General features: G+C 39.2%; 1 protein-coding gene across 7 annotated transcripts in view; it reads right to left on the bottom strand.

Moving 5' to 3' along the window:
* The window catches only part of Ufd4 (ubiquitin fusion-degradation 4-like), a 716,632-nt gene that overhangs the window by 87,579 nt on the left and 601,548 nt on the right, over window positions 1–27,505 (bottom strand). For 4 of the 7 annotated variants that reach the window (XM_067153526.2, XM_067153532.2, XM_067153531.2 and 1 more), the window contains 2 exons: window positions 25,317–25,486; window positions 8,649–8,807 (listed from right to left, as the gene is read on the bottom strand). In XM_067153526.2, coding sequence (XP_067009627.1) covers window positions 8,649–8,807; window positions 25,317–25,486 — 329 coding nt within the window. The remainder of the gene's footprint in view (window positions 1–8,648; window positions 8,808–25,316; window positions 25,487–27,505) is intronic. The other 3 variants (XM_067153530.2, XM_067153533.2, XM_067153527.2) reach the window with 2 other exon arrangements.

Genomic DNA, 27,505 nt, shown 5'->3' with positions numbered 1-27,505 from the left:
CCACGTGTTGGAATTTTGTGCTCAAGAAAGGTTAGTAAGCCAACAATCTTTTGATGTGGAATTCTCACATTTAAGAGGCGGCCGGAGCTGGAACGGCCGGCCACCAGCTCAGTAGTTGTTGTAACATGGGTCAAAAGTTTGTAAGAGTTTTTATAAGGAAACGGAACAAGGTAAAATTATTTTGTTTTTATAGCGTACAGTAGTCTGTGATACACTTTTCATTAGTGTAAAAGAATTTCAAAAAGAAATGCAAATATAGTTATAAAATGGTAGTTAAAATAACAAATCTCCATATAAAATTGAGCTCTGAACCGCGGTTTACCTAAACTTGTTTTAAGTCAAGATGGTGTTCAAATTAGAAGCAAACTATACCGCAGGGAAGTTTATATTTTTCTCCAAGGGGCTACTTTAACATACTTTAAAATTATTGATTTTTTATATATTTAATTGTAATTTTAATAAAGCTCTGCTTATTGATTTACGAGTGTCGGCTGAATTCTAGTGCTGGTAGTTCAGCCAGTTTCCGTCAGATGCCGCAGCGTCACAAAGTCTTGTCCTCGAAGAGGGATGTTGACAGATTAGCTCTTACCCATGCAGGGATGTGGTGAGTGAGATCTTCAGCTGCTATCAGTCGCTTCCTCACCCTTGCTTCATAACAAGCAGCAGTGGACACGCTGACAATACTTTGTTACTCGCTAGTTGTGGCACGAGCTTTCAATAGCATGTTATATTTTGTCGTGTTTTATTATACCGTGGTACTATGATTAGTGGAATTTGTAATCCACTGTTGGCAGCACTGGATGGTTTTCCGTGGTTTCCCATTTTCACACCAGGAAAATGCTGGGGCTGTACCTTAATTAAGGCCCTGGCCGCTTCCATCTCCTAGGCCTTTCCTATCCCATCGTCGCCATAAGACCTATCTGTGTCGGTGTGACATAAAACCACTAGCAAAAAAAATTTAACAATCATCGACCTTATTCTTTAAAACACGCCGAAAAATATGACAAATATGTTGGTGAAGAACACCATGAAATTGCGAATTAACTTAAAACAGCTGCCATTATCTGATGTAGGTGTTATCCGACTTTATTGAATTTTCTTTATTGCGACGTGTTGGCGGGGTAAATAAATGAATAAATGAGTACAGAACCTGGTAGCGTCCTATTCTAAGATTTATTAACTAAGCACTACAATTACAGATTTACACACACACAGACAGCCGAGCTTACTACTTACACACGTACATGGTTACACACTTACACGGTTCGCGCGCTCTCTCTCTCTCTCTCTCTCTCTTAGTTTATCATGTTACACTCTCTCTCTCTCTCCGATTATTTACACTACACTCACTCAGCCACACTCATTAGCACTGTCACGGTCCACAGCCTACATGTCAGTCTCGCAGGTCGGGATAGTATCCGCTGTTCACTCAATCCGTCGAACCCCGTTCGCAGTCGGCACACGTCAGCACGCAGCGTTCCCTTCGTGATTCTCCAGAACACCCAAGCTTCTCCAGCAGCCGGCCTCAAGGGACTCGCACACACGACGTTAGGGGAACAGGAACGAGTCCTCGGCTCCAACAGGCAGATACTCTATCAGGCTTACTAATCTCCTTATTATTGAAACAGTCACGTCCCTGCATTTTGCTATAAAGGAAAGACTTGCAATATATGCATACGGCACAATGGAACTTCGATTCTCTGTTTCTGGTGGGAATACGGAAAAAAAAGGTACAACACAAGAAAACGGAAAATCCGGGGACGAATGAACCTAAGAAACACCTATTTGTACTAACGAATGAACCATCAACAATTTGGCTAAACGTCACAAAAATTAAATACGTATAATTATAATCTTACAAACACTCCTAAACCAAACCGTACTACAGTGCCAATGGGCCTTCCGCCTACAAACCGACTACTGCTCAGCCCAAAGACCTGCAGATTACAAGGTGATGCTTGGTTAGTGTAACAAATCCTCTCGGCCGTTATTCCTGGCCTTCTAGACTGGGGTCGCCAACTCACCATTCAATAGCTCGCCAATTACAGGTAATCATAGAATTAGGGCTGGTTTACACGGGTAGAGTAGCGAGGCGAGTAGAGTGGATAGTAGAGCTACTAGCATCGTGTAAACGACCGGGATAGTAGCAAGTAGAGTAGAGTAGTTAGTAGGCAGTAGAGTAGAGTGGGTTTCCGCTGCGGTAAAGTAACTCTACCACTATCCTTCCCCCTCCACCGGAACCGAGCTCCGAGAGCTGGCGGAGAAGTCCGAGGACGCTCGATTTTTCAGCTGCCGCGTCATTCGACTGCTGTATTTGCATGTGTGTGCAGACGGTGGTATTACGTTGAGCGTTTATTTGGCGGCAAAATGAAGTGGACGGAAGAAGAAACTTGCAAATTTGTGGAGCTCTACAGTGAAAAAGAATGTTTATGGAACATAAACAGCGTTACTTATAGAAATAAGAATATGAGACGGGCGGCGGAAGAGGACTTGATTGCGAAAATGGGTAAAGAGGGTTTTGGGTTAACGGATCTGAAACAGAAAATAAAAAATTTACGATGTACATACAATCAAGAACTCATGAAAATACGAAGATCCTAGAAGTCTGGAGGTGGTGCCGCAGACATCTACACTCGAAAATGCAACATAAAATATAAACAAGTGTCAGCTGGATTTTCACTTAATATGAAGATTTCTCAAGTTTCAATATTACACAGCGTGTTCATCATGTGTCTCGACATGTTTAAGTTAGGCAATACAATGGTGTACATAGGGATCTTCTACATATCCCTTGTCACTGCCGTTAATTTTCAGCAATAACAGTAATTTCCCCAACAAATTGAATAGTTTCCATATGTTGTTTGGAATATCCAAAATAATTATTGTTTACAGTACAGTGTCAGATCTAGAAGCTTAAGCTCTACACCTGGGCCGTACAAGCAACGAACAAAATAAAAAATTAAATAGATCAATAATTGGGATATTTATGGCAAAGAAGCTACTGCAAATTAGGCCTACGCCAGCGTAATTTACAGTGTACTTATGGCCGGTTACGTCTCAAAACTCACGTGCGAAAATTAGTAGCAAATGGTATCAAAACTCACGACTGCAAACTAATAGCTAAATTAATATTCCAATGAGTCTCAAAATTCACGACTCCGGATAGCAGGTGCCTGCGATGACGGCAGGAGGGGTGAGGTGCGCGGTGACTCCCTCACCAGGCCTCTCCTGAGGCCACGATACCATTAACATTAAATTTATATCAAAAGGAAAAAGACCACAGAAAAATGTTTTGATGATAATAATAATAATAATAATAATAATAATAATAATAATAATAATAATAATAATGTTGCATCCGTGAGATAGTAGGTTCGAATCCCACTGTCAGCAGCCCTGAAGATGGTTTTCCGTGGTTTCCCATTTTCACACCAGGCAAATGCTGGGGCTGTACCTTAATTAAGGCCACGGCCGCTTCCTTCCAACTCCTAGACCTTTCCTATTCCATCGTCGCCATAAGACCTATCTGTGTCGGTGCGACGTAAAGCCCCTGGCGAATAATAATAATACACCTCTGTGTCATTCACCGACCATTATTTTCCCCTGTGTGTTGGGGTGGCAGAGTAATATCCACAGTATCCTCTGCCTATCGTAAGAGGTGACTAAAAGGGGCCCCAGGGGTACTTACAATTTTTAGAAAAGGCTCTTGTCTTTCTTTGCCCGAAACCTTCATTTTCTTGAAGTATGGGCCACCTTCCATTTTTTCCCTCTGATTAGTATTAATAGAGGATAGCTGCCCAGTTGCACTCCCTCTTAAAATAGTAATCACCACCACCACCTTTTCCTTCATTGTTTTCAACACTTATTGATTTTTAATGAACCTTTCCACATTTTCTTGGCTGGGGAAAGAACCACCATCGTAAAATATCATCAACATCAGCGCTGTGGAGTCTTTTTTAAGTCATATAGCAACAGAACGTCAAAGATAGCAATTGGCTACTTCGCTATATTTTAGATAAAATTCTGACACATTTTAATTTATGATTTTATAAATTTGGTGACCCAAGTAGTCAATACTACGAGTATATAACATTGTGTTTCGTGTAATCGCGTGGGGGTGTGATGTAATATATTAATCTATGCTAAGTAAGGCATCTGGGAGTACATGACTCAGTCATACGTGTGGAGCATGAGTTCATATTATTTTGGGAAAGCGTATCAGAGACCGTTCATCATACTCACCCACTTTCTGAAGGGAATGGAGATAAGTAATTTAATTTCCCTGCGATGAGATTCATGACCAAATTCATCTCTAATGAAACTAAATGAGTGAATTAACAGTCGTAATATTTAATATCGGTAAAATAAAGTTTCTTATATAAGTAAATGTCGTCTTCTGGCCTCATGATAGAACTAAGCCCCGGTAATTACTACCAACTGAAAATTTATTTTAACTAGCAGCAGGCAATATACCTACTTTAATTTTGTCGTCCGGCTGCATGGATACATGGTTAGCATGCTGGCCTGTGGTCCAATGGGTCCAGGGAATCCCAGGTTCGACTCCTGGCCGGGATTTTCACTTTCATTTGTTAATTCCTATGGCTCGGGAACTGAGTGTTTGTGCCGTATTCAGCATTGGACTTCATGGATTGCAAAAAAAGAGGCTTTTTCTATTTTTCATCTATTCACATAATTCAATTGATTATCCGTCCGACACACTTGCACCGAAAAATTTATTCATGACGCAACCGATTATTCTACTCGCGAGTTTTGAGACTCGTGGGTTCTGAGACGACACACTGATGGCCAATGGGTATTCTTTCTATAACTTTTGAAATGAATTCTGTAAAATTTCATTCGGATAAGATTTAGGTTGGCTGAAATACAAAAAAATGGAAATAGAAACATCACAACAGTGTAACTGGGGAAAGGAGTACCTCACCCCTTCACCGTGGAACAAAAACCTTCGCCAAAATTATGATCTATAATTAGACTGGAGCTCGTTCATATAGTTTTATCTTAGAAATCACCACTACAGTATTCACAGACGAAGACTAGTAAAATCCTGAGGGGATGATTACACTGTCGTTACTTTTTGTACAATAATGAATAAAGTCATAAAAATTCAATCGTTTGTGTTCCTGGATTAAAATACATGCTTGTACTGCCAGGGAACTGCTCCTTCATTAACAAAATGATTCCTGAGACGATCCCTCATGTTCTTGGCCAACTGTGTCGAGTTTGTCACCCCATATTTCTCCAAATTGCCAAGTTCTCTCAGAATTAATGCCGATGCCTTGAGTGTATCTCTCCTACTAAGCCAGCCTCTTACCCATTCCCTTTTTTCCTCATTTACTTCTTCTTCTAACGCTTCACTAACCTCTTGCAGTAATATGTTTGTAAATGTCTTTAAACACTTCCTTACGATGTGCTTACGTCTTGACATGGTGCTACTACTGTACTCTACTCTACTGTATGACTACTTCTGTATGAACGATACGAGTGTCAACTCTACCAGACAGCGGTAGAGTAGAGTAACGTGGCTACTCTACTAACTACTCTACTTGCCTCGCTACTCTACCCATGTAAACCAGCCCTTAGCGATCCTGGAACTAGCCCTTATATCCAGGTAAAAATGCCTGATCTGGCCGGGAATTGAACCCAGACTCTCTGGATGAGAGGGAGACCACATAATTACTGGTTCGTGACTTATAAATCTCTAAACTTTACATTCAGTTTTACCGGGTAACTTTGTCAGTGAAAACTTCTTTCAGTTCAGCAACTATGATCAGCCAAACTCTTCGAAAAATCTAGTAACACCAAGCCAAACAACAATCGAACACAAGTAGTTTTTAATTCTCTAATCCAATCAAATAAAGCGCATTAGGCAAAAAAAGCGCCCACATGATGGCAAAATACCTTCTTTTCGTTATCTTCCATTGTAATTTGGTCACCGGTATACTGTTCGTAGCCAGTTTCTGGAAATCTTGTACCATGTAAATTAAACCTACATACATTGACTTCTATAGGTTATGATGAAATCAGGAATATGGTTTTAAATGTAAGTATCAATTCTCAAAAGTTCTCGAATGCATTATATACAATTTTGCCCGTCACTAATCACAATTAAATTGGAAAGAGAAAAAATATAATCAAAACATCAGAAATTACGGTTATTCGTGACCTTCAGCTCAGCACAAAGGCACTGCACAAGTCAGTACGAGTAGGAAATGATACACCATACAAACTATTTAAATGTAACATGCGCAAATAAAACGACCGTGGTTTTTATAACATTTAATACAAAATGGTGAAATTCCCAGTCTTATACAATGACCAAAACAGTAATACGCAATCCCAAAACCTCCCATGGCTTTATGTATGTAATATGCAAGATCTGTTCTGGTCTCTATAAATTTACTCGTTCGGAACAAATATTTCAGGTTCCCTATGGGAATCAACATCTATATCATCTGATGGCCAGGCAGGCATCAATTATTAAAAAAGAGACAAAGTCTCTAATAGTGCATTGGCACTGCCGGTGGCTCCAAGTAGCCTACGCAATGGCCTCCACGGTATGCACTAGCCATGCGTCTTGGTACGTGTGCTATCTACTAACTGACGAGCCCAACTTACCACACTAGGACGAAACGCTAACAACCATGAATGAGTTAGCTGGAAAATTTATAATGTCCAATAATGTACTAAACATACCAACTACATTATTATAAATTTACTCATTCGGAACAAATATATCAGGTTCCCTATGGGGAATCAACATCTATCTGATGGCCAGGCAGGCATCAAAAAGAGACAAAATCTCTAATAGTGCACTGGCACTGCCGGTGGCTCCAAGTAGCCTACGCAATGGCCTCCACGGTATGCACTAGCCATGCGTCTTGGTACGTGTGCTATCTACTAACTGACGAGCCCAACTTACCACACTGGGACGAAACGCTGGCAACCAGGAATGAGTTAGCTGGAAAATTTATAATGTCCAATAACATACTTGTATACAATAATATTAAAATACTAAATTTGTGTTAAGAAGGAGCAGTTTTCATTCTTGCCTGAAAGCCCAATAACTATACAGTGCCCTGAGCGAAGTGCCGAAAACCTGTTCGGCGATACACTCGAAAAAAAAAAAAAAAGTAAAAAAAATAAAGATCTAACCCTGGTCCAGACGTTCTGCAAGTATGAAAATTTGACAAAACTTGTTCCGTCTTCAAGTAGAGCTGTTGAAATGCACTCTCGTCTCATTCCAATTGTTCTGGCCACTCTCCACTTTATGATTTCCGAGGATTCTCTAAACAATACCACCTGAACGCGATGCTAAGATGGTCCCTTATGCAAGTTCAACACTGATCGCTTTTCCAGTACAGTACTTTTTCTAATCATCGCAATGACGGTATGTTAACAACAAGATCCGTACGTATGCTGTAGCCGTCCTATTGCGAGATACAGTTTCTTGAAAAACGCATGATCGAGGATTCAGCGTTGATGGGACTGGAATTTCTGGATGGTTGATCCAGGAAATAGTTTCTTCAAGGAATGGACAATGCAGGATTTTTACATGGTTTAATTAGGATGCTCGTGCGACCACGTAATTTGAACGAATAATAGGGAAAACGTAGTTTCCGGGAACGTATAATAGAGGTTCTGCTGTATATTAATATATTCCAGTTCAATGCAAGCATACTCTACAGTAGGATATGGAAATATATGAAAAATCTGGAACATATCTATATTATGCATACCACTAGAATGTTATATATGATTCCATGAAACTTTAGTTGGGGTTGTATGTTTCTAGTTGGCAGTACTACTGCTCAAGTCAATAAGGTGTGATATTTTCCAAGCATTTCCACATTATTACAAGATTATGTCAGATATAGCACTCTAAATATGACAGCATAAACTGGAGACAGGCATTTTATGCCATGATTGTGGTTCTGAGGGTTGTGTAAGTAGAGATATTGACAGTTTACATTTAACCGGCAATTTTAATTTATTTCTGGAACAAAAATATATATAACGTCCATTGGCTGACTTTTTTGTCTTAATGTCTTAATTTTTAAAAGCTAAAATATCCTGTGCAACCTGTGTTTGACATTTATATACCAGATTAATGTACAAACATGGCCCAATTTAACACAAAAACAAGCTCACAAATAACTGTAATGGTGCAGAGAATGAAATGTTTGAAAAAATCTGTAAAACCACCACCTTAGACCAGAGTGATTGGTGCAACCTTCAAAGTCCACATCAGAATGAGTTATTTGTAGAGCTGATAACCTGCATATATGAGGTTGAATACCTTACCAAGAGCCCTGACCTTTACAAGGAAAAAATAAGCCACTGCCAAAATACTAGATGATATTTAACATTTGTGTGGGCTATTCCTATTTTACACATGCACACACAAACATGCACACAGATAGCATATAGGACTGCCTTTACACACAGTGCAGCACAATATTAGTAGCAGACATCCTGATGAAAGCAACAAATCAGTCATAGAAAATATGACTAAAGCAAATAAACAGACACACACACTGAAGTCGCCCAGATCATTGCAAGCCACCGAGACACAACAAGAAGAGAGATAGATTAAGAGAGATCTGGATAATTAATATGTGAGTGTGTACCATAAAGGAGAGTAAATTTCTGCTAACCATGACCTCCTCATAGTCGTCATCATCCTCATTCTCATCGTCATCATTCTCATCATCATCAGGTTCAGGCATTTCGTCGTCATCTTCAAGTTCAGCAAGAAGAGTTGGAGCTCGACAGCTTTCCAGAAAGTCCTAAATGGGACAATAAAGTATATCTTTCAAGTTAATTGTGTAAACATCAATGCTTCAAAGTCCCATAAAGATATCACAACCAACGGTAACTATTTGAGTTAAACTCTTTTAAGTTAAAAACTTTCAATTTTTTTTTTTCATTATAAAACATACTTTCAAAAATGTTTTTAAAAAGTCTAAAACTACTTCAAAACATAAGTTTGTAAATGTCTATATATGTGATTTGCTACACCCCACTCAGTCACATGTTTGGTGCTAATTTCCCTTAAATTTCATTATTGCACATGGCTTTCATCATTATTTAACAATCAATCAATCAATGATCTGCATTTATGGCTGTCACCCAGCTAGCAGATTACCTATCAATTATTTACCTACCATTTTCTTAAATGATTTCAAAGAACTTGGAAATTTGTTGATGAATTATTCTAATCACTAATTTCTCTTCCTATAAATAATTATTTACCCCAATTTATCCTCTTGAATTCACTTTATCTTCATAGTAGATCATCTTTCCTAACTTTAACAGTTACACTCGAACTTATTCATCCACTAATGTCATTCCATGCCATCTCTCCACCGACAACTCCGAACATACCACTTAGTCGTGCAGCTTTTTTCCTTACTCCCAAGTCCTCCCAGCCCAAAGTTTGAAACATTTTCATGACTAATCTTTTGTCGGAAATCATTACGAATAAATAGTGCTGCTTTCCTTTGGAACTCTTCCAGTTCTTCTATCGAGTAGTCCTGGTGAGGGTCCCATACACTGAAACCATACTCTAATTGGGGTTTTACCAGAGACATATGCTGGGGACAACATCAACTGAAGTCTCTTGTTTCCATCTAGCAAATCGTGCTGCAAACTACAAACCAAGAGTTCTGCTCAATATCGAAAGATGAGGTACAATCCTTTCCCAAAATATCTTTGGAGTCACTTTAGATATAACCCTGAACTTCAAAGAACACATCACTAAGCTTTGTCATAAAGTCGCCGCAAGAAACAACATACTGCATAAGCTCTGTGGTACCTCCTGGGGGGCCTCTGCTGATTGTCTATGTTTAACTGGCATCAGCCTTGTCTACTCGACTGCTGAGTCTGGTTGGAAAGTGTAGATGAGAAGAAGGTAGACACAAAACTGAATGATACAATGCGTTGCGTTACTGGTACCATCAAATCAACTCCATGTCACTGGATACCTGTGCTGAGTCACATCCCACCACCTCACTTAAGGCGAAAGCAAGCTCTACTAAGGGAAGCTAAGAAAATCTTTGCATCACCGTCTTTGCCACTGCACCAAGAATTCTGTCATCCGTCACTGCAGCGACTGCAATCAAGAAGACCAGCAAGTGCCACTGCAGGGCAACTCATTGAAGATGAATTTGACCTAAATGAAAACTGGAAGCATGAGTGGTCAACAAAAACATTGGGAACAAGTTTCCACCATCTTGATCCCACAAAGAAGCCAAACGGTTTTGACCTACCCAGGAACCTCTGGTGCCGTACCAACAGGTTAAAGACTGAACATGGTTGTTGCAATTACAGTAGAACCCTGTTAATTTGAAGTCGTTGGGATGCAAAAATTGGACTTCGAATTACGTGATTTCAAATTAACTGCCACTAACTTGAAGTTCAGAAATGCCAACCCCTGCATCACAAAATATTCTAAAATCCTTTGAAGCATGCAATCACCTTGATTCACAGTTAAACCTTTCAAACGCCATAGGGAAAGAAATTCCTAAATGTATCCAACAAGGTGCATTTATTGAAATAATGCTCTTGGAAACACCATACACTGTCAAACGTAACCTCACACCCGGGAAAAATAAAATACGATTCAAAGACAAGGAGTACGGTACTGTATATGCATGTCGCAATTTAAGCAAATAGGTTATAACCTACTTGATTTAAGTGCAGTATAGAGCAGTTGCACAGGAGAGCCAACAAGGCTGTCCAAATTGGAAACACATTACACCAACAAAACCAACTTTAAAAACCCAGACATATATTTAAAACAAATATAAGTAATAATAGATAACTTTGTACAGTACCTGAATAGTTCACAAATGTTTAATGATCCAGTCACAAATTAGGCTTATTGCCTTTTAAAGAAAGAATGTATGATAGGTTGCTTCATCTTTTTTTTTTTTATAAACACTAGCTACGAACTGCTCCATATGGGCCATAGCCTTAATTGTAGCATCGTCAGCATCACTTGCACTTATCACTGAATCCAACACGGCGAGAGCAGCAAGTACATCATTCTTTGACGGAATAGTTGCCGCCTGCACCGTATCTTCGTCGTGTTCAACATCAGCTGTAGCTGCATCTCTCTCTGGCGTCTCATGATCACAGCTGATCATCGTGGTGGAATCCCGCTCTTCTGAAGTAGTCTCTGCATGGTCTTTGGCGATGTATTCGGAGAAAGTCATACCGACATTGGACTTTTGCTGTAACTCCTCCCATTCATCTTCATTGTCGTCTTCTTCTCCTCCTCCTCCTACTTCATTTAACAAACCAAAACCACACTTGACGAAGCAGTTCTTCATTGTCGATGAAGGAACAGAGTCCCAGGCAACTGTCACACTCTGCATTGCATCAATTACGTTCCACTTGCGTATTTCTCCCGCCAGAATATTTCTAGCAACTTCCCGGAGAAAGTAGCGCACCAGTTGCTTTCTGTAGGCACGTTTCACATGGCCAGCAGAAAAAGAAGACGCACATGTTTTAAAATTAAATTATGTTTGTGTGCAGCACAATGATCCTACAACAGTAAGTATTTTCCTGTCCTGGCATGCCATTTTGCGCTCAAGGCACATCAACCACTCCTCAAAAATTTTGCCTGTCAACCAGGAATTTTTAGAGGACTTATATTTGCACGGAAAGTGCCCGATTCCCTTAAAACAACGCGGCTTCTCGAACTTGCCTATGACGAGGGGAGGAAGTCTCTCGCTTCCATCTGCATTGCAACACAGAAGGACTGTGATCCTATCCTTGTAGGATTTCCCGCCATAGCACTTCTCTCCCTTAAAACCGTAAGTCCATTTGGGCTCGGCATTAAAAAACAATGTAGTCTCATCGGCATTGAAGACATTGTTCGGTGCATACGAATTGATTATGTGGGCCACGTTTTCGCGCTAACTGTCTGCATCACTAGTGTTCACTGATTCGGCTTCTCAGCACACTGCCTGCCACGTGATATTGTGCCGTTCCTTAAAATGCTGAATCCACCCGTTCGAACACTAAAACTCAAGACCCATCTTCGGCGCCAGTTCATTTGCCTTCCCCTTAATAATCTCACCATCTACAGGGACATTGTTTGCCCGAACATGCCGAAACCACTCGATCAATTGTACTTCCAAATCAGTGTGTTTAGCTCCTCGAATGCGCATTCGCTTTGCTGTATTTAAACCCTGCATTTCCTGAGCTTTAAAAACGTTGAAAGTGTGGACACAGGAATTCCAAAGTCTTTAGCTATTTCAGTTTTCATTTTTTGTCCTTTGTTGACCTCCCTTATAATTTTCACTTTCTTGCTGAGTGCCTTTGAAGAATACTGACGCTTAGCCATCACAACACAAAAAAAGAACACGCGTGCCCTAAACTAAAATATAGTAACAATAAAGTAAAACACAGTATTAATAAAATATAACAACTTCGAAGTTTATAACTGCACACTAAGACTTTAAGTAAAATGAGTAACTAGAAGAATACAAAAGAACTGTGATTTCACTAGAACTTGGCAACTCTGAAGCTTGCTGTAGACATACCAAACTCAAAGTGAAAGGGCGGAAAGATAAATGTTCTAGAAGACGCGTTCTATTGTGACACGGATAATTTTTAATTCAAACTACGCCGTAAAGTATAATTTTGAATTAAAAGTCTGAATTTCAATACTGGAACCGATGTTATTATCCGTATTTCGAATTAAACAATTTAAGTAACATGCAAAACCGTACCTCGTGTTTCGGGGAATGAGAGATTCTTCGAATTACGCGGCATTTTGAATTAACCGACTTCGAATTATCGAGGTTCTACGGTATTTCAGATACAAGTGGGGTTGGATCAGTTTACCAATGTGTGATTGTAACTTGGAAGAACAAACGATTGAGCACCTGGTACAATGTTGTCCTCTTCATTCGTATCCTGGCACTCCTGATGATTTGTTCTCTCTCACACCCAGTTTAACTGAATGGCTGAGAAGGATAGACTTTAAAGTTTGATTTTGCCTTGTATATATATTGTATAAAATCACCATACAATTAAATAAATAAAGAGACATATGCCCTATCTATCGGCGCGAGAGGTTATGTCAAGAAAGCTCACGGCACCGATACAACGGCTCTGTTTTATTTAGGGATTTTGGTCATTTGCGTGGCTGTTAAATCGTAACAGTTGATCGTGATGGTACCTTAAAGCGTTGTATTTGCATTTTACTCTACAGATATATCCACCAACCCTACAAAATATTTTTATTTTCGACAAATGAAATCTGTTGACCGTGAATGTTTATGTTGTGATTATTGGAAGTTGTTATTGCGCGGATCTGTTTTGATTGGTTTATGAATACAACAATTTGATCTTGCTACGAGTTTAGTTTAGTTTATTTCGTTTCTTTGGTATATAGTGTGTTCGCCGCTGTACTCCGCAAACTATAATTTTACTCCTTTTTATAACTCCGTTGTTGCACGTGCTTGCGTCATCTTTTTATCATAATGGCTAGGCCAAATTCAAGGCCGAATGAGGCTGATATCCTTGAATTTTCAGATGATTTAGACAGTAAAAATGACCTTTTGCCGAAAGTGATTCCCATTATGTGGGAAATGACACAGCCACAGCTCCTCACCGTGCATCGGACCGCGAGGACCTGACATCGATGACCATTACATGTACAGTGAATAACTTTGTGTCATGCTTCACGAGTGAATTGCAGCACACACATCACATTAATATCAAATTATTCAGAATTAAAAGTTCTTTCTTTCACATCTAAGAGTAAGGAAGGAAGACGCAATAATGTCTGATTTTTCTGTCATTGAAAGCCATAATTTACTTTTTAAATTTATTTTCAAAATTTAATAATATTTTTGGCTTTACGAAAAACAATACGTCCTAGGCACATTCATTTCTGAAATGCTCATAGTTTCCTGTATTAGTGTGATTTATTTTATTTTAATGTGTGTTAAACTGTTTACGTGTTGATTTTTTGTAGTTTGGTTTGGAAAATCACAGAAATTAGTTTGAGTGTCTTCGAGCAAACTCCTGCATATAGGCTGAGTGCCAAACGGTTAATACCTAAGTACTTACAGTGATCCCCATGGGGTACTATCACCCCATCAACACAATAATTTAACCCGAGAGGAGTTTCCTCTGACTTTGAATCCCGTTTACCATCATGCCATTGTCTGCTGTCCATCTCATAATACTTTCAAGGTCTTTTTGTAGTCTCTCACAACCCTGTAACTTAAAACTCTATGCAGTACAACATTATCCGCAAAAAGCCTTATCTGTGATTTCAGTACTTTCCTCATATTCATATATATATATATATATATATATAAGGAAACAAAGATCCAATAACAATGCCTTGCAGGACCACCCCCCTAATCATTATAGGATCAGATAATGCTTCAGCTATTAGTTCCCCAAGAGGATGGTTGCCTAGTTGTACTTCCTTTTAAAACAATAACCACCACCACCACTAGTTCCCCAAGTTCTATTCTCTAGAAATTTAGCCACCCATTCAACCACACTGTCTAATTCAATAGCCCTCACTTTTAGCAGTAGACTCCCAGTAGACCAGTAGACCCTATCACCGAGCTCGATAGCTGCAGTCGCTTAAATGCGGCCAGTGTCCAGTAATCGGGAGATAGTGGGTTCGAATCCCACTGTCGGCAGCCCTGAAGATGGTTTTCCGTGGTTTCCCATTTTCACACCAGGCAAACTTACAGTACCTTAATTAAAGCCACGGCCGCTTCCTTCCCATTCCTAGGCCTTTCCTATCCCATCATCGCCATAAGACCTATCTGTGTCGGTGCGACGTACAGCAAATAGAAAAAATCTACCCTATCAAAAGTCTTGGGCAGGTCATTAAGGGTACAGCCCATTTGACCTCCTGAATCTAAAATATCTGCAATATCTTGCCGGAATCCTACAAGTTGAGCCTCACTAGAATAACCCTTCCTAAATCCACACTGCATTCTATTAAACAAGGCCAGTTTTCTCTGCCTCTCATATCACTAAGTCCAGAAATAAAGTCGCTGGACTAATGCCATAACCAAAATTAACTTGTGGTGCCACAGGGTCTGCTTTCTCTGCCCCTCATATATATCTGAACCCCATTCAGTCTACAATTTAATTTCCTGGACTGAGATTTTCATCACCACTGAAAACATGTGCATGAAATTTTGCATAGCACTGCATTTTATTTACATGAACAACCTGCATTAGGATCCTTTCTATGACACAAGTAATTTAACTTTTTTTAAATTGTTAGTAGAGCAAAAATTAGAAATATTAATACAAAATGTAACAGTTACATTGTACAACAAAAGGCCAAACCTTTTAAATCTGTATATTTTTGTGTGTGATGAATTTGAAAATGCATTCCATTTTTCCATATCATGCAATGCGACTTTCTTCTAATGCTTCACAGGGCGAGCATTCCTGCATGGATAAAGTAAACATATGAAAAGATTGTACGCAGATATTAATGGAAGTTATCCATTTTCTATCAGTTTTATAACCTGTCCTATGCATTAAATAGACTAATAGCTTGTAAAATGAATACAAAGCGTCAATTTACAGCAAAGATGTTGCACTAGTATGTCAATTCTCCTAATCTATTTTGCTATGTGCATGTGGCAAATTCACTGCAAAATATCAAAGAGAAAATATTGCTCCTATGATCAAGCAAGCTTATGATTGTACTTTGACTCGAAAATGGATAAGGACAAAAAATTTGCATCTAAATATTTTTGTAGAGGATGTTGCCGTAATTTGACCATTATTTCTGTTTAACCAAAATTTTGAGTTTCTCATCAAAAAATAAATATTCCATAATCACCCAGATTTGCCCTCAGCGCAACGGCCTAGTAAGTGTTGTGATTCACTTCCTATTCCAATGCCATTTGAAAAATTAATCCCACGAGGGGGAGGCACTAATTTCTTCCCCTGAGGCTGGTACCTGCACTTCCTATACACCCGACAGTGACTCTGAATTTGTGAAAAAAACACATTTAATTTTACAGTCAATGCTAAACAATCTTGTAAGAGATTTATATCACAACAAGACCAGTCTGAATTGTTAGAATCTCAACTTAAGGAATGGAATCTCTTATAACCAGGCACCAAAATGTAAGTTTATTGAAAGAGTCAACATAGCTTATATTTATTGCAATGATGTGAATGAACTTATGCATACAATCTTTTCGTACGTTTACTTTATCCATGCAGGAATGCTCACCCTTGACTTCATATTCAAAATAAGTACATGTGAATTAGTGAAAGTGGCCGTTTCATTTTATGACATGAAACGTGGAGAACACATTCCACATGAGTAGCGGCTCTTTATCGACTCGCCAAAGTCAAGTCTAAAAGCCGCATTACTACACAATGGTAATATTTACCCTTTTGTACAAATGGTTTATGCTGTAATTATGTAAGAAACATATGAAAATATGGATATCCTCCTAAAAGCAGCAACTTATAACTATCACAAATGGAGAACGGAGTTATTGGTCTATTAAACGGAATGCAACCAGGATTTACTAAATATTTTGGCTTTTTGTGTAAGTGGGACTCTTGGGGGATAGGGGTTAAGTTTAGTACTATGTGAAAAACGTATGTTTCATTCACCTGTAGATTCCCAGAAAATTTTATTACCATCACTCCATATAAAGCTAGTTAATGAAAGATTTTGTCAAAGTAAAGGACAAAAATGGGAATGGTTTTCAGTACTTAAGAGACAAATTTCCCAGGATGAGTGAAGCAAAATTAAGACTGTATTTTCATTGATTCTCAAATCTGCAAACTCCTGGAGGATCCTTTGTTCAAGGAAAAACCTACTGAAACAAAATATGTGGCGTAGTGAGCATTCAAAGGCGTATGTTTGAAATTCCTGGGAAATTATAGAGCAGGTAATTACATTGAAGTTGTAGAAACTTTGTTTTGAGCATATGTCCCCTAAATTCATTTCCTGCACTCCCATCTTAAATTCCCTCCATCAAACTTAAGAATGGTCATCAACGAACATGGAGAAAGGTTCTGCCAGCAAATATCTGAAATGGAAAGGTGATCTGCAGGAAAATGGTCCCCTAACATACTTGCCGACTACTGTTCATTTCTTCTCTCCGAGTGTTCCAGGCCTAGCTACAAAAGAAATTGTTAGGTTTAAAAAAAAAGTTGTGCCTATATTAACAATTTTTTTTATTTTAGTTGTTTAAATTTCTTGATCAGTGATCACCACATCCTTTTTAATAAAATGAGTACTTTTGAACAATGAGCGTTGTAAAATTTTGAATGGAAGTGAAATGATGAAATAACATTTTTTAATTTAAAAAAGTATTGAATATGGTTGACAGAGAAAACTATGTGATAGGAGATTTTTGACTTCATATTCAAAATAAATACACGTGAATTAGTGAAAGGGGTAGTTTCATTTTATGACGTGAAAAATGTTTAAATTTTTCTGTACAGTGTATGAAAAGTATATTTTCTGTATAAATGTTTTGAAAATTTTAGGATATGTTGTAATTACCTCCCCTCCCCCAAATTAACATGCAAATTTGAATTCACTAATAACGTAAGCACCGGACGAGTTGGCTGTACAGTTAGGAGTGCACAGCTGTGAGCTTGCATCTGGGAGATAGTGGGTTCAAATAACACTGTCAGCAGCCCTGAAGATGGTTTTCCGTGGTTTCCCATTTTCACACCAGGCAAATGCTAGGGCTGTACCTTAATTAAGGCCACGGCCAATTCCTTCCCATTCTTAGGCCTTTCCTGTCCCATTGTCGCCATAAGACCTATCTGTGTCGGTGCGACATAAAGAAAAATAATAAATAACGTTAGCCAGTGGAACAGCATAACAATAGCTATAGATATTTCCCAAGCCACAAAAACAAAACATTGGTCTTAGAGAAGCACATCATTTTTATGATGCACATTATCACCTGAATGATACATTTTACTGAAAATTCACCTTGACCATCATAAGTTTTAGTTCAGTTTTATGTCTTAAAAAATTGTAATATTGTACGGAATAGAAACACAACCACGGAAAGCGGAATAATATAGTACCCTATTTAATTGGGAGGGGGGGGGGAATAAAGCATTGCAAGATTCAACTGTTTTTAAGTAGAACTGAATCGTTTGTTTCAGAAACGACACTTCTCCAACGTACCAAATTGTTCAGAAAACAGGAAAAACTGTCTGTAGTGTGTAATGTCATATCTATCCTGTTGTTGTTTGAGTCATCAGTCCATAGACTGGTTTGATGCAGCTCTCCATGCCACTCTATCCTGTGCTAACCTTTCCATTTCTACGTAACTATTGCATCCTACATCTGCTCTAATCTGCTTGTCATATTCATACCTTGGTCTACCCCTACCATTCTTACCACCTACATTTCCTTCAAAAACCAACTGAACAAGTCCTGGGTGTCTTAAGATGTGTCCTATCATTCTATCTCTTCTTTTCGTCAAATTTAGCCAAATCAATCTCCTCTCACCAATTCAATTCAGTATCTCTTCATTCGTGATTCGATCTATCCATCTCACCTTCAGCATTCTTCTGTAACACCACATTTCAAAAGCTTCTATTCTCTTTCTTTCTGAGCTAGTTATCGTCCATGTTTCACTTCCATACAATGCCACGCTCCACACGAAAGTCTTCAAAAACATCTTTCTAATTCTGATATAAGGCACTTAATCGTTTGAGGAGTGGAGTAGGTAAATCCAAGGATAACCTAAAAAAATGGGGTTATCTGAAAGATCAGTCAGACTTCTGCGATTGTGGGGAGCAACAAACTACCCAACACCTGTATGACTGTCAGTCCTGCCCTGTTCGTTGTACACTTCAAGACTTGATTCAAGCCACTGAAGAGGGAATTTCTGTTGCCCATTTCTGGGCAGACATTGTGTGAAACATGTTTTGTGACATAAAATGTATTCTGTTTTATTTGTATATAATACCTTATTTATATTTTTAAGTTTCTCAACACTATGACACGAAATAAATAAATAAATAAATAAATAAATAAATTCCGATATCAATGTTTGAAGTGAGCAAATTTCTTTTCTTAAGAAAGCTCTTCTTTGCTTGTGCTAGTCTGCATTTTATGTCCTCCTTACTTCTGCCATCGTTAGTTATTTTACTACCCAAGTAACAATATTCATCTACTTCCTTTAAGACATTTCCTAATCTAATATTTCCTACATCACCTGCCTTTGTTCGACTGCACTCCATTACTTTTGTTTTGGACTTATTTATTTTCATCTTGTACTCCTTACCCAAGACTTCATCAATACCATTCAGCAACTTCGAGATTTTCTGCAGTCTCAGATAAAATAACATCATCGGCAAATCTCAAGGTTTTGATTTCCTCTCCTTGGACTGTGATTCCCTTTCCAAATTTCTCTGTGATTTCCTTTACTGCCTGTTCTATGTAAACATTGAAAAGGAGAGGGGATAAACTGCAGCCTTGCCCCACTCCTTTCTGGATTGCTGCTTTTTTTTCAAAGCCCTCGATTCTTATCACTGCAGACTGATTTTTATACAGATTGTAGATAATTCTTCGTTCTCGGTATCTGATCCCTATCATCTTCAGAATCATAAATAGCTTGGTCCAATCAACATTATCGAATGCCTTTTCTAGATCTACGAATGCCATGTACGTGGGCTTGTCCTTCTTGATTCGATCCTCTAAGATCAGATGTAAAGTCAGGATTGCTTCACGTGTTCCTACATTTCTTCTGAAGCCAAATAGATCTTCTCCCAACTCAGCTTCAACTTGTTTTTCCATTCTTCTGTAAATAATACGTGTTAAAATTTTGCAGGCATGAGATACTAAGCTAATGGTGCGGTAGTTTTCACACCTGTCAGCACCAGCTTTCTTGGGGATAGGTATAACAACATTCTTCCGAAAATCGGATGGGACTTCTCCTGTCTCATACATCTTGCACACTAAATGAAATAACCTTGCCATGCTGGTTTCTCCTAAGCAGTCAGTAATTCAGAGGGAATGTCATCAATTCCAGGTGCCTTGTTCCTGTTGAGGTCACTCACAGCTCTGTCAAACTCTGACCACAAAATTGGGTCTCCCAATCCATCAGCATCAACACCCTCTTCATGTTTCAGAACCAAATTATTTACATCTTTACCTTGATACAACTGTTGGATATGCTCCTGCCATCCTTCTGCTTTGTCTTCTTTCCTTAGAAGTGGCTTTCCATCTCAGCTCTTAATATTCATACACCTAGATTTCCTTTCTCCAAAGGCTTCCTTGATTTTCCTGTATGCAGCATCTACCTTACCCAGGACCACACAGCCTTCAACATCCTTGCACTTCTCCTTCAGCCATTCTTCCTTAGCTACCTTGCACTTTCTATCCACTTGATTTTTTAATCGTCTGTATTCTTTTCTGCCCTCTTCATTTCTAGCATTCTTGTATTTTTGTCGTTCATCAATCAGGTTTAGTATCTCCTGAGTTATCCACTGATTCTTAGTTGATCTTTTCTTCCTTCCTAACATTTCTTCAGCAGCCCTACTGACTTCATTTTTCATGACTCTCCACTCTTCCTCTATAGTGTTTCCTTCAGCCTTTTCATTTAGTCCTTGTGCAACATGTTCCTTGAAACAATCCTTACACTCTTTTCTTTCAACTTGTCTAGATCCCATCTTTTTGCATTCTTTCCTTTCTTCAATTTCTTCAACTTCAGATGGCATTTCATGACCAACAAGTTGTGGTCAGAGTCCACGTCTGCTCCTGGGAAAGTTCTGCAATCCAACACCTGGTTTCTGAATCTCTACCTAATCATAATGAAGTCTATTTGATACCTTCCAGTGTCTCCAGGTCTCGTCCACGTATACAGCCGTCGTTTGTAGTGTTTGAACCAAGTATTGGCAAGGACTAAATTATGATTAGTGCAGAATTCAACCAGCCGACTTCCTCTTTCGTTCCTTTGTCCCAATCCAAACTCTCCTTCTGTATTACCTTCTCTTCCTCGGCCTACCACTGCATTCCAGTCTCCCATCACAATTAGATTCTCGTCACCTTTTACATACTCTATTAAAGCTTCTATCTCTTCACATGTTCTTTCGATTTCCTCATTATCCGCTGAGCTAGTAGGCATATAGACCTGCACTATTGTGGTGGGCATTGGTTTGGTGTCTATCTTGACGACAATAATTCTTTCACTATGCTGGTCGTAGTAGCTTACCCGCTGCCCTATTTTCTTATTCATTATTAAACCAACTCCTGCATTTCCCCTGTTTGATTTTGTGTTGATAATTCGGTAGTTGCCTGACCAAAAATCTTGTTCTTCCTGCCAACGTACTTCACTTATACCAACTACATCTAACTTTAGCCTATCCATCTCCCTTTTCAGGTTCTGTAACCTACCACAACGATTCAAACTTCTAACATTCCATGCTCCGACTCGCAGAATGTCAGTATTCATCTTCCTGATGATCGCCCCCTCTCGTGTAGTCCCCAACCGGAGATCCGAATGGGGGACTAGTTTACCTCCGGAATATTTTACCCGGGAGGAAGCCATCATCAGTACATCATTCATACAGAGAGAGCTGCATGTCCTCGGGAGTTAGTTACGGCTGTAGTTTCCCGTTGCTTTCAGCCGTGTAGCAGTATCAACACAGCTAAGCCATGTTGAGTATTATTACAAGGCCGTATCAGTCAATCATCTAGACTGCCGTCCGAGCAACTATCGAAAGGCTGCTACCCCCCTTTCGATGAACCATTCGTTAGTCTGGTCTCTCAACAGATACCCATCCGATATGGTTGCACCTGCGGCTCGGTTATCTGCATCATTGGGACACGCAAGCCTCCCCACCGCGGCAAGGTCACGTATTTATTATGCTTATTTTACTGCTGAAATGACTACGACAGATAGGTTGTTTGTATGAATTACTCCAATACGTTCCTTTACAGACTTTGTTGAAAATGGTGGAGACGTGCTGTTTCTGCAACAAACACCATTATTGAGAATATAAGGAAGTGTAACATTGATTTTAACGTAATTTCAGTTTCAAAAGGAACTTTATTAAATAAAGTACAAATTTTGTACTGAGGAAATACAGTGTTTAAACCCATTATTTAATAGTTATTTGTAAGACTTACTTATTTGCACATATTATGATTAGACCACATTGTATAGAAAAATAAACAGAAGAGTACTCTTTTTATCTCCCTTTCCAAAGTTCGTAAAACAAAACAACACAATATAATACAAATAACATATAAGTCTCTTGTCTTTGAACAATGCTTCTCACTTCTATTGCGCGATGTTGTCCATGCAAACAGTTGATTATCAAACTCATGGTGTTCTTCTGGTATGTAAGATTCCAACTTCTTTATGTCTGCTAATTTATTTTCATTCAATGGAACAAAGCCTTGTGGATAAGCAAGTCTAGTTGGTAACACAGGGAGACGGGTTTCAGAAATAAGCAACTTGAAAGAATGAACGCACAGTCCATAAATACAGTATTTTCCTAAGACATGATTTGCCTCATACTGAAACTCTATAAATTGATTTATATGAAACACGACTTTTGCATCTCTTTTCACACCTCTTCCTAGCGACTGAAGTGAAGTAAAAACAACACCTCTCTAGGATAAGTGTTCTTTCTGCACAAAATGGTAGCCCTTCGTGCATTAATCATGGCAGTATTAATATCTCATATAGTGTCAAAAAGTGGAGAAGTGCTCTTTCTGCAACAAACGATTCAACTGTTTGTTACCAGGAGGTAAGGTTGCTCCATGCTACAAAACTATAATTCAGAAAAAGGAGCAATGACGACTCTCTTTCTATGAAGAGGGCATGGCATGGAACGGCGATAATGTTATGACCTCATACAGGCTGTATGAGTTGCACCTGACTACTGGATGGGTAAGATACGAGACCTCAGCGCATTTCATCACAGCCAGATTATCGATTCCAGATGTATGGGCCACTCCATTTCTCAAGCTGTGAAGGCCAACTGGACTTTCCAAGGGACACCGTATCAAGAGATTACCGTGAGTACATGGGATTCAGGCCTAACACTGCTGCCAGCGTCAACTGTCACGGTGTAAGAGACGCTGATCACAGGCGTTGTTATTGGGGGCTACAGAGCAGCTGATCACTTGTCAATTCAATGCTGGACGACAACAATGTGTGAGCAGCTCGCAGCGGGGTACAAAAGCAAGTGTCCCATGATAGTACGTCTGCCAACCCCCATCACAAGGCACAACGACTGACATGGGCAAACGATCACCATCACTGGATGCTCAGAGCATAGGAGGTTGGCTAGACAGACAAGTCGAGGCACCAGTTGGTAGACGTCGATGATCCGGTATGAGTGTCGTCAACCACAGGGTGGTATTCTCATAGGAAGATTGTTCACAAAGGATGAACTGGGACCACTGGTACATCTAACAATGTTTTGTTAGGAAGGAAGTGTCAACTCAGTTAAATGTAACTAAGAAGCTTTTGCCTCTACTCCAGGAAGACATCGTTAAGATAAGTTCCAGATTTCAAGTTCCTAAGTATTAAACAGAAATAAACATAAATATTATAAATATCCAAGTGCAATTTGATAGAATCTGATAACTTTTCGAGAGTGAAACATGTCAATCTTTGTTCAATAGTGTATATTTTTATTCCTTGCTTAATAATGTGTTTCTTTACAGGTATGTTAGAGTGCGATATTTATATGTAACTTGTGTGTTCAACAGACTGAAAAGATTTTAAGTTACATACGACAACGTCCCTCAGTGCTGAACATTACAGCAACCTGCTGGCGTGACCTGCACCTACAGCAAGGTTATACTCTAGTCCATTGATCCTGAATTGTGGCCGACTGGTTCAAGGAGCACCATTGTTGGCTTTTTCTTTTACAATTTGCTTTATGTCGCACTGACACAGATAGGTCTTATGGTAACAATGGGATAGGAAAGGGTTAGGAGTGGGAAGGAAGCGGCTGTAGCCTTCATTAAGGTACAGACTCAGCATTTACCTGTTGTGAAAGTGGGAAACCACGGAAAACCATCTTCAAGGCTGCCAACAATGGGGTTCAAACCCGCTATCTCCCGAATGCAAGCTGACAGCTACGTGACCCAAACTGTGCAGGCACTGGCTTGATCAATGAGCACTCCATGGATGTGAAGATGCTTCCCTCGCCCCCAAGGAGCCCTGATCTCAATCCAACTGAGCACATCTACGATGCTGTCAAGAGGACTGTACGTGCCCTGGAATCTGCTCCGACCAATCTTCATGGTTTATGGGAGGACGTGCAGAGATCGTGAATCAGTATGGCTCACAATATTTCCGGTGTCTTGTGCAGTCCATCCCATGAAAGATGTTACTAGCCAGGTTTCTCTAATTCAATTATTAGCGAGTGTCTAAGCCTGCTTCAGTGACATTTTCTCAGTCTGGTCATATATATAGAATTAGAAACATGAAAAGGAACACATAATGAAGAATACGATGACAGACCAGCACTCAAAGTGTGAGCAATAGAAAGAGAAGAAAATGACAAACATGAAAATACAAGTAACAAGGACAATTTCCATATCTTAATACACTGCCATCTGCAAATAGATGGCAGTTTTTCTGCAGTACATCCACTTCTTCTTAGAACCGAACCTTGTCAGGAAGGCAGCACCAACACTCACCGAGGGACCATCTTTACATCTTCAGTCTTGATATGGGAAGTGTAAGACAAGAAGAATGCTTGATAAACATAAGAAAAAGGAAGACACATGACAAAGATGATGCTTGTTCCTTCCTTTCTTCTCCTGATGCTGATATGTTTATCTTATTGGTGTTCCTATCTTTGTTGGTGTTATTGTAGTAATTAATAGTAGATATTCTGGGGGAAAAATGGGAATCTTTTTTAAATCATGAGCGGCATTCCAGCTGGGTTGCTATGTACCATTAGTAAATTACGGGAAGCTAACTGAAGTTTATAAACCCACTTTTAATTATATCTGAGCCTGTGATGAAGAATACAACAGATATACAGAAAATTATACATCGAAAAGAATAATCAGTATACGGTATTTATATATGAATTACACTACCCATATAGACTTGAGAAGTGTTCGCTCAAAACTAGCCCTCATCATTTAATTATATCCAAGCCTGTGATGGAGAATGCAACAGATATACACAAAATTATACACTGAAAACAATAATCAGCATATTTCTATTTTCACTACACTACTCATATAGACTCTAAAAGTGTTTTCTCTGAAAACTTGTCCTCGTCCAGCTCTCTACCCATTTTGTGCCACTAACCTCCAAACTGACCTGCTCACTGTCACTTGAAGTGGAAGTGAGACTCATCGTAAGCGCCTGGCTGAGACAAGGTCCGTTTCCTGCAGTAGTTGATATGCCGCAGGAACCTGTTCCCGTAGGTCCACTAGTAGTCAGACTGGGGTAACTCTGGGCAGTACTCAGCAGACCACCTGCCACAAATATATAAGCATTTCTTAGATTAGACAGCTTCAGTGTACAAAGTCCATCAACATTATATGCAGTTCAAAATTGATTTTAAAAAAAAGACACTTATTGCTAAGACATAACAACAGCAGTCTGATTCGTCCACAGCAACCATGCCATAAGAGAAAATCGTTACAAACTGCAATTGGAAAATTGAAACATTAAGATTATTTTCAAAGTAATCAATGCTATAAAATTAGAAGTTGTAACAGACATTGGTTTAAAAAAAAAATACAAACAGACTTCAAACTTCTGTAATCTATATGAATAGTATACAGAGAGAAAAGCGAGGTGACAACACCTTTCATGCAAAAATCTACCTTGAAACTTTGGTGACATAACTGACGTGCTAAAAAAGAAAAAAAAAATGACAGCCTGTTTCCACTGCAAGGCCCTGACATAAACCCTTGAATTACACATATAAGCAATAGGAAAGTGATACTAGTTGCTAGACGTTGGACTGTACAGCCCTCACTGAGGGCAAGTGAGCAAGCAACTTCCTGCATATCACAAACACACCCCACACAGCTTGCCAGTAAAGTAAGAAATTGCAGTGCAGCTGCACTACCATCTTGTCACAGACGATTCCTGCTGTGATTGCAGGAACCACTTGACCGACTCCAGTTATCTTTTATCATTAGAAAAATTTAGCCATTATTTTCCCTTGTCCAGTTCATTCCAGGTTGGACAAATATGGTTCCTCTCCATGTTTCTTGGTGGTTCCATCACTCCTAAATCTCTATTGCGGTTCAGTCCAGGTGGCTTTTTCTATGGCTTTTCTTCTCTAAATCCATCCCATCTTCTTCTCTGTCTTCCTGGGCCTCTCTCTTCCCACCCCAACTGCAGTTCCAAACTCTGTTTTGTCATTTTTCCACTGCTGTGCCCAAACCATCTCAATCTGTTATCGTTTATCATTCAACTTCTTCTCTTTGTTTTCCTTATGGTGGTGATAATTGTTTTGCTTATGTCATTATTTTAAACTCTGCCTTCTTGTCTTCTGAAACTTTCTCCTCAGAAACTTCATTTTTAAGTCTCTGTCCCAAAAGCATGAAATATGTCTTCCTTAAGGTGCAACCCCAGCATATGCCTGGTGTGAAAATGGGGAAACCATGGAAAACATCTTCAGGACCGCAACCAAATTCAAGCTCACAGCTTGAGGACCTAAACCATGTAGCCAACTCACTTGGTACACACCAATTTCACCAGTTTTTATTCCTTGCTTTTTTTTCCCGCTCATTCCTCGAGTCATTACCACAGTTCTACTCTTCTATGCACTGAACTTTCCATTTATGATGTCAATTTCCTCCTGTACCTCAGACTCACCCTTTCTCCTGATCACAATATCATCAGCAAACAGCAATACATTCATATTTGTTCCTTCACTGGCTTCCTTTTGCTTTCTTCATGATTTTGTCCATTAACAATATAAACAGCAATGGCAACACAACACATCTTTGTCTCAGTCCTGTTTCTATTTTAAACCATCTGGTGTACCCAGCTTTTGTTTTCATACAGCTGCAACGTTTGTAATACATTGCTCTATTAATTTTTATTATATCTCTATGCACATTTTTCTGTGTCAAGGTTTCCCAAATCTTTTCTCATAGGCCTTTCCTACATCAATGAAAGTTATCACCAGATCCTCCCCGAAAGGAATTGAAAGAAGGTGGGAGGAGTAATTTAGGGATTTGTTACATGTGAGAAAAAGCGAATAAGCAGTAAATGAGACAACTACTTTATTTCCTTGTATATTAGCACTCCCCCCCACTCTGGCTTTTCAATATAAGGAAAATGGAGAGGGAAAAAAAAAAAACAACTTGCATACAAGATCCCCCACACCATAATTCATCAGAAGAACAACAAATCCATTTCGAAGCAGGTACAGGCCGTACTGAAGCTCCGATGACCTCACACAAATTAGTGAAAAATTTTGTCCGTCTGACCCGCGCAATGAAAATGGGCATCAAAGTTGTGCGGTACATCTG

The sequence above is a fragment of the Anabrus simplex genome, chromosome 9 (assembly GCF_040414725.1).
Source record: "Anabrus simplex isolate iqAnaSimp1 chromosome 9, ASM4041472v1, whole genome shotgun sequence".
Lineage (NCBI taxonomy): Eukaryota > Metazoa > Arthropoda > Insecta > Orthoptera > Tettigoniidae > Anabrus > Anabrus simplex.
Note: the sequence above shows the minus strand (reverse complement) of the source record. Positions and strands in the feature narration are given on the sequence as shown.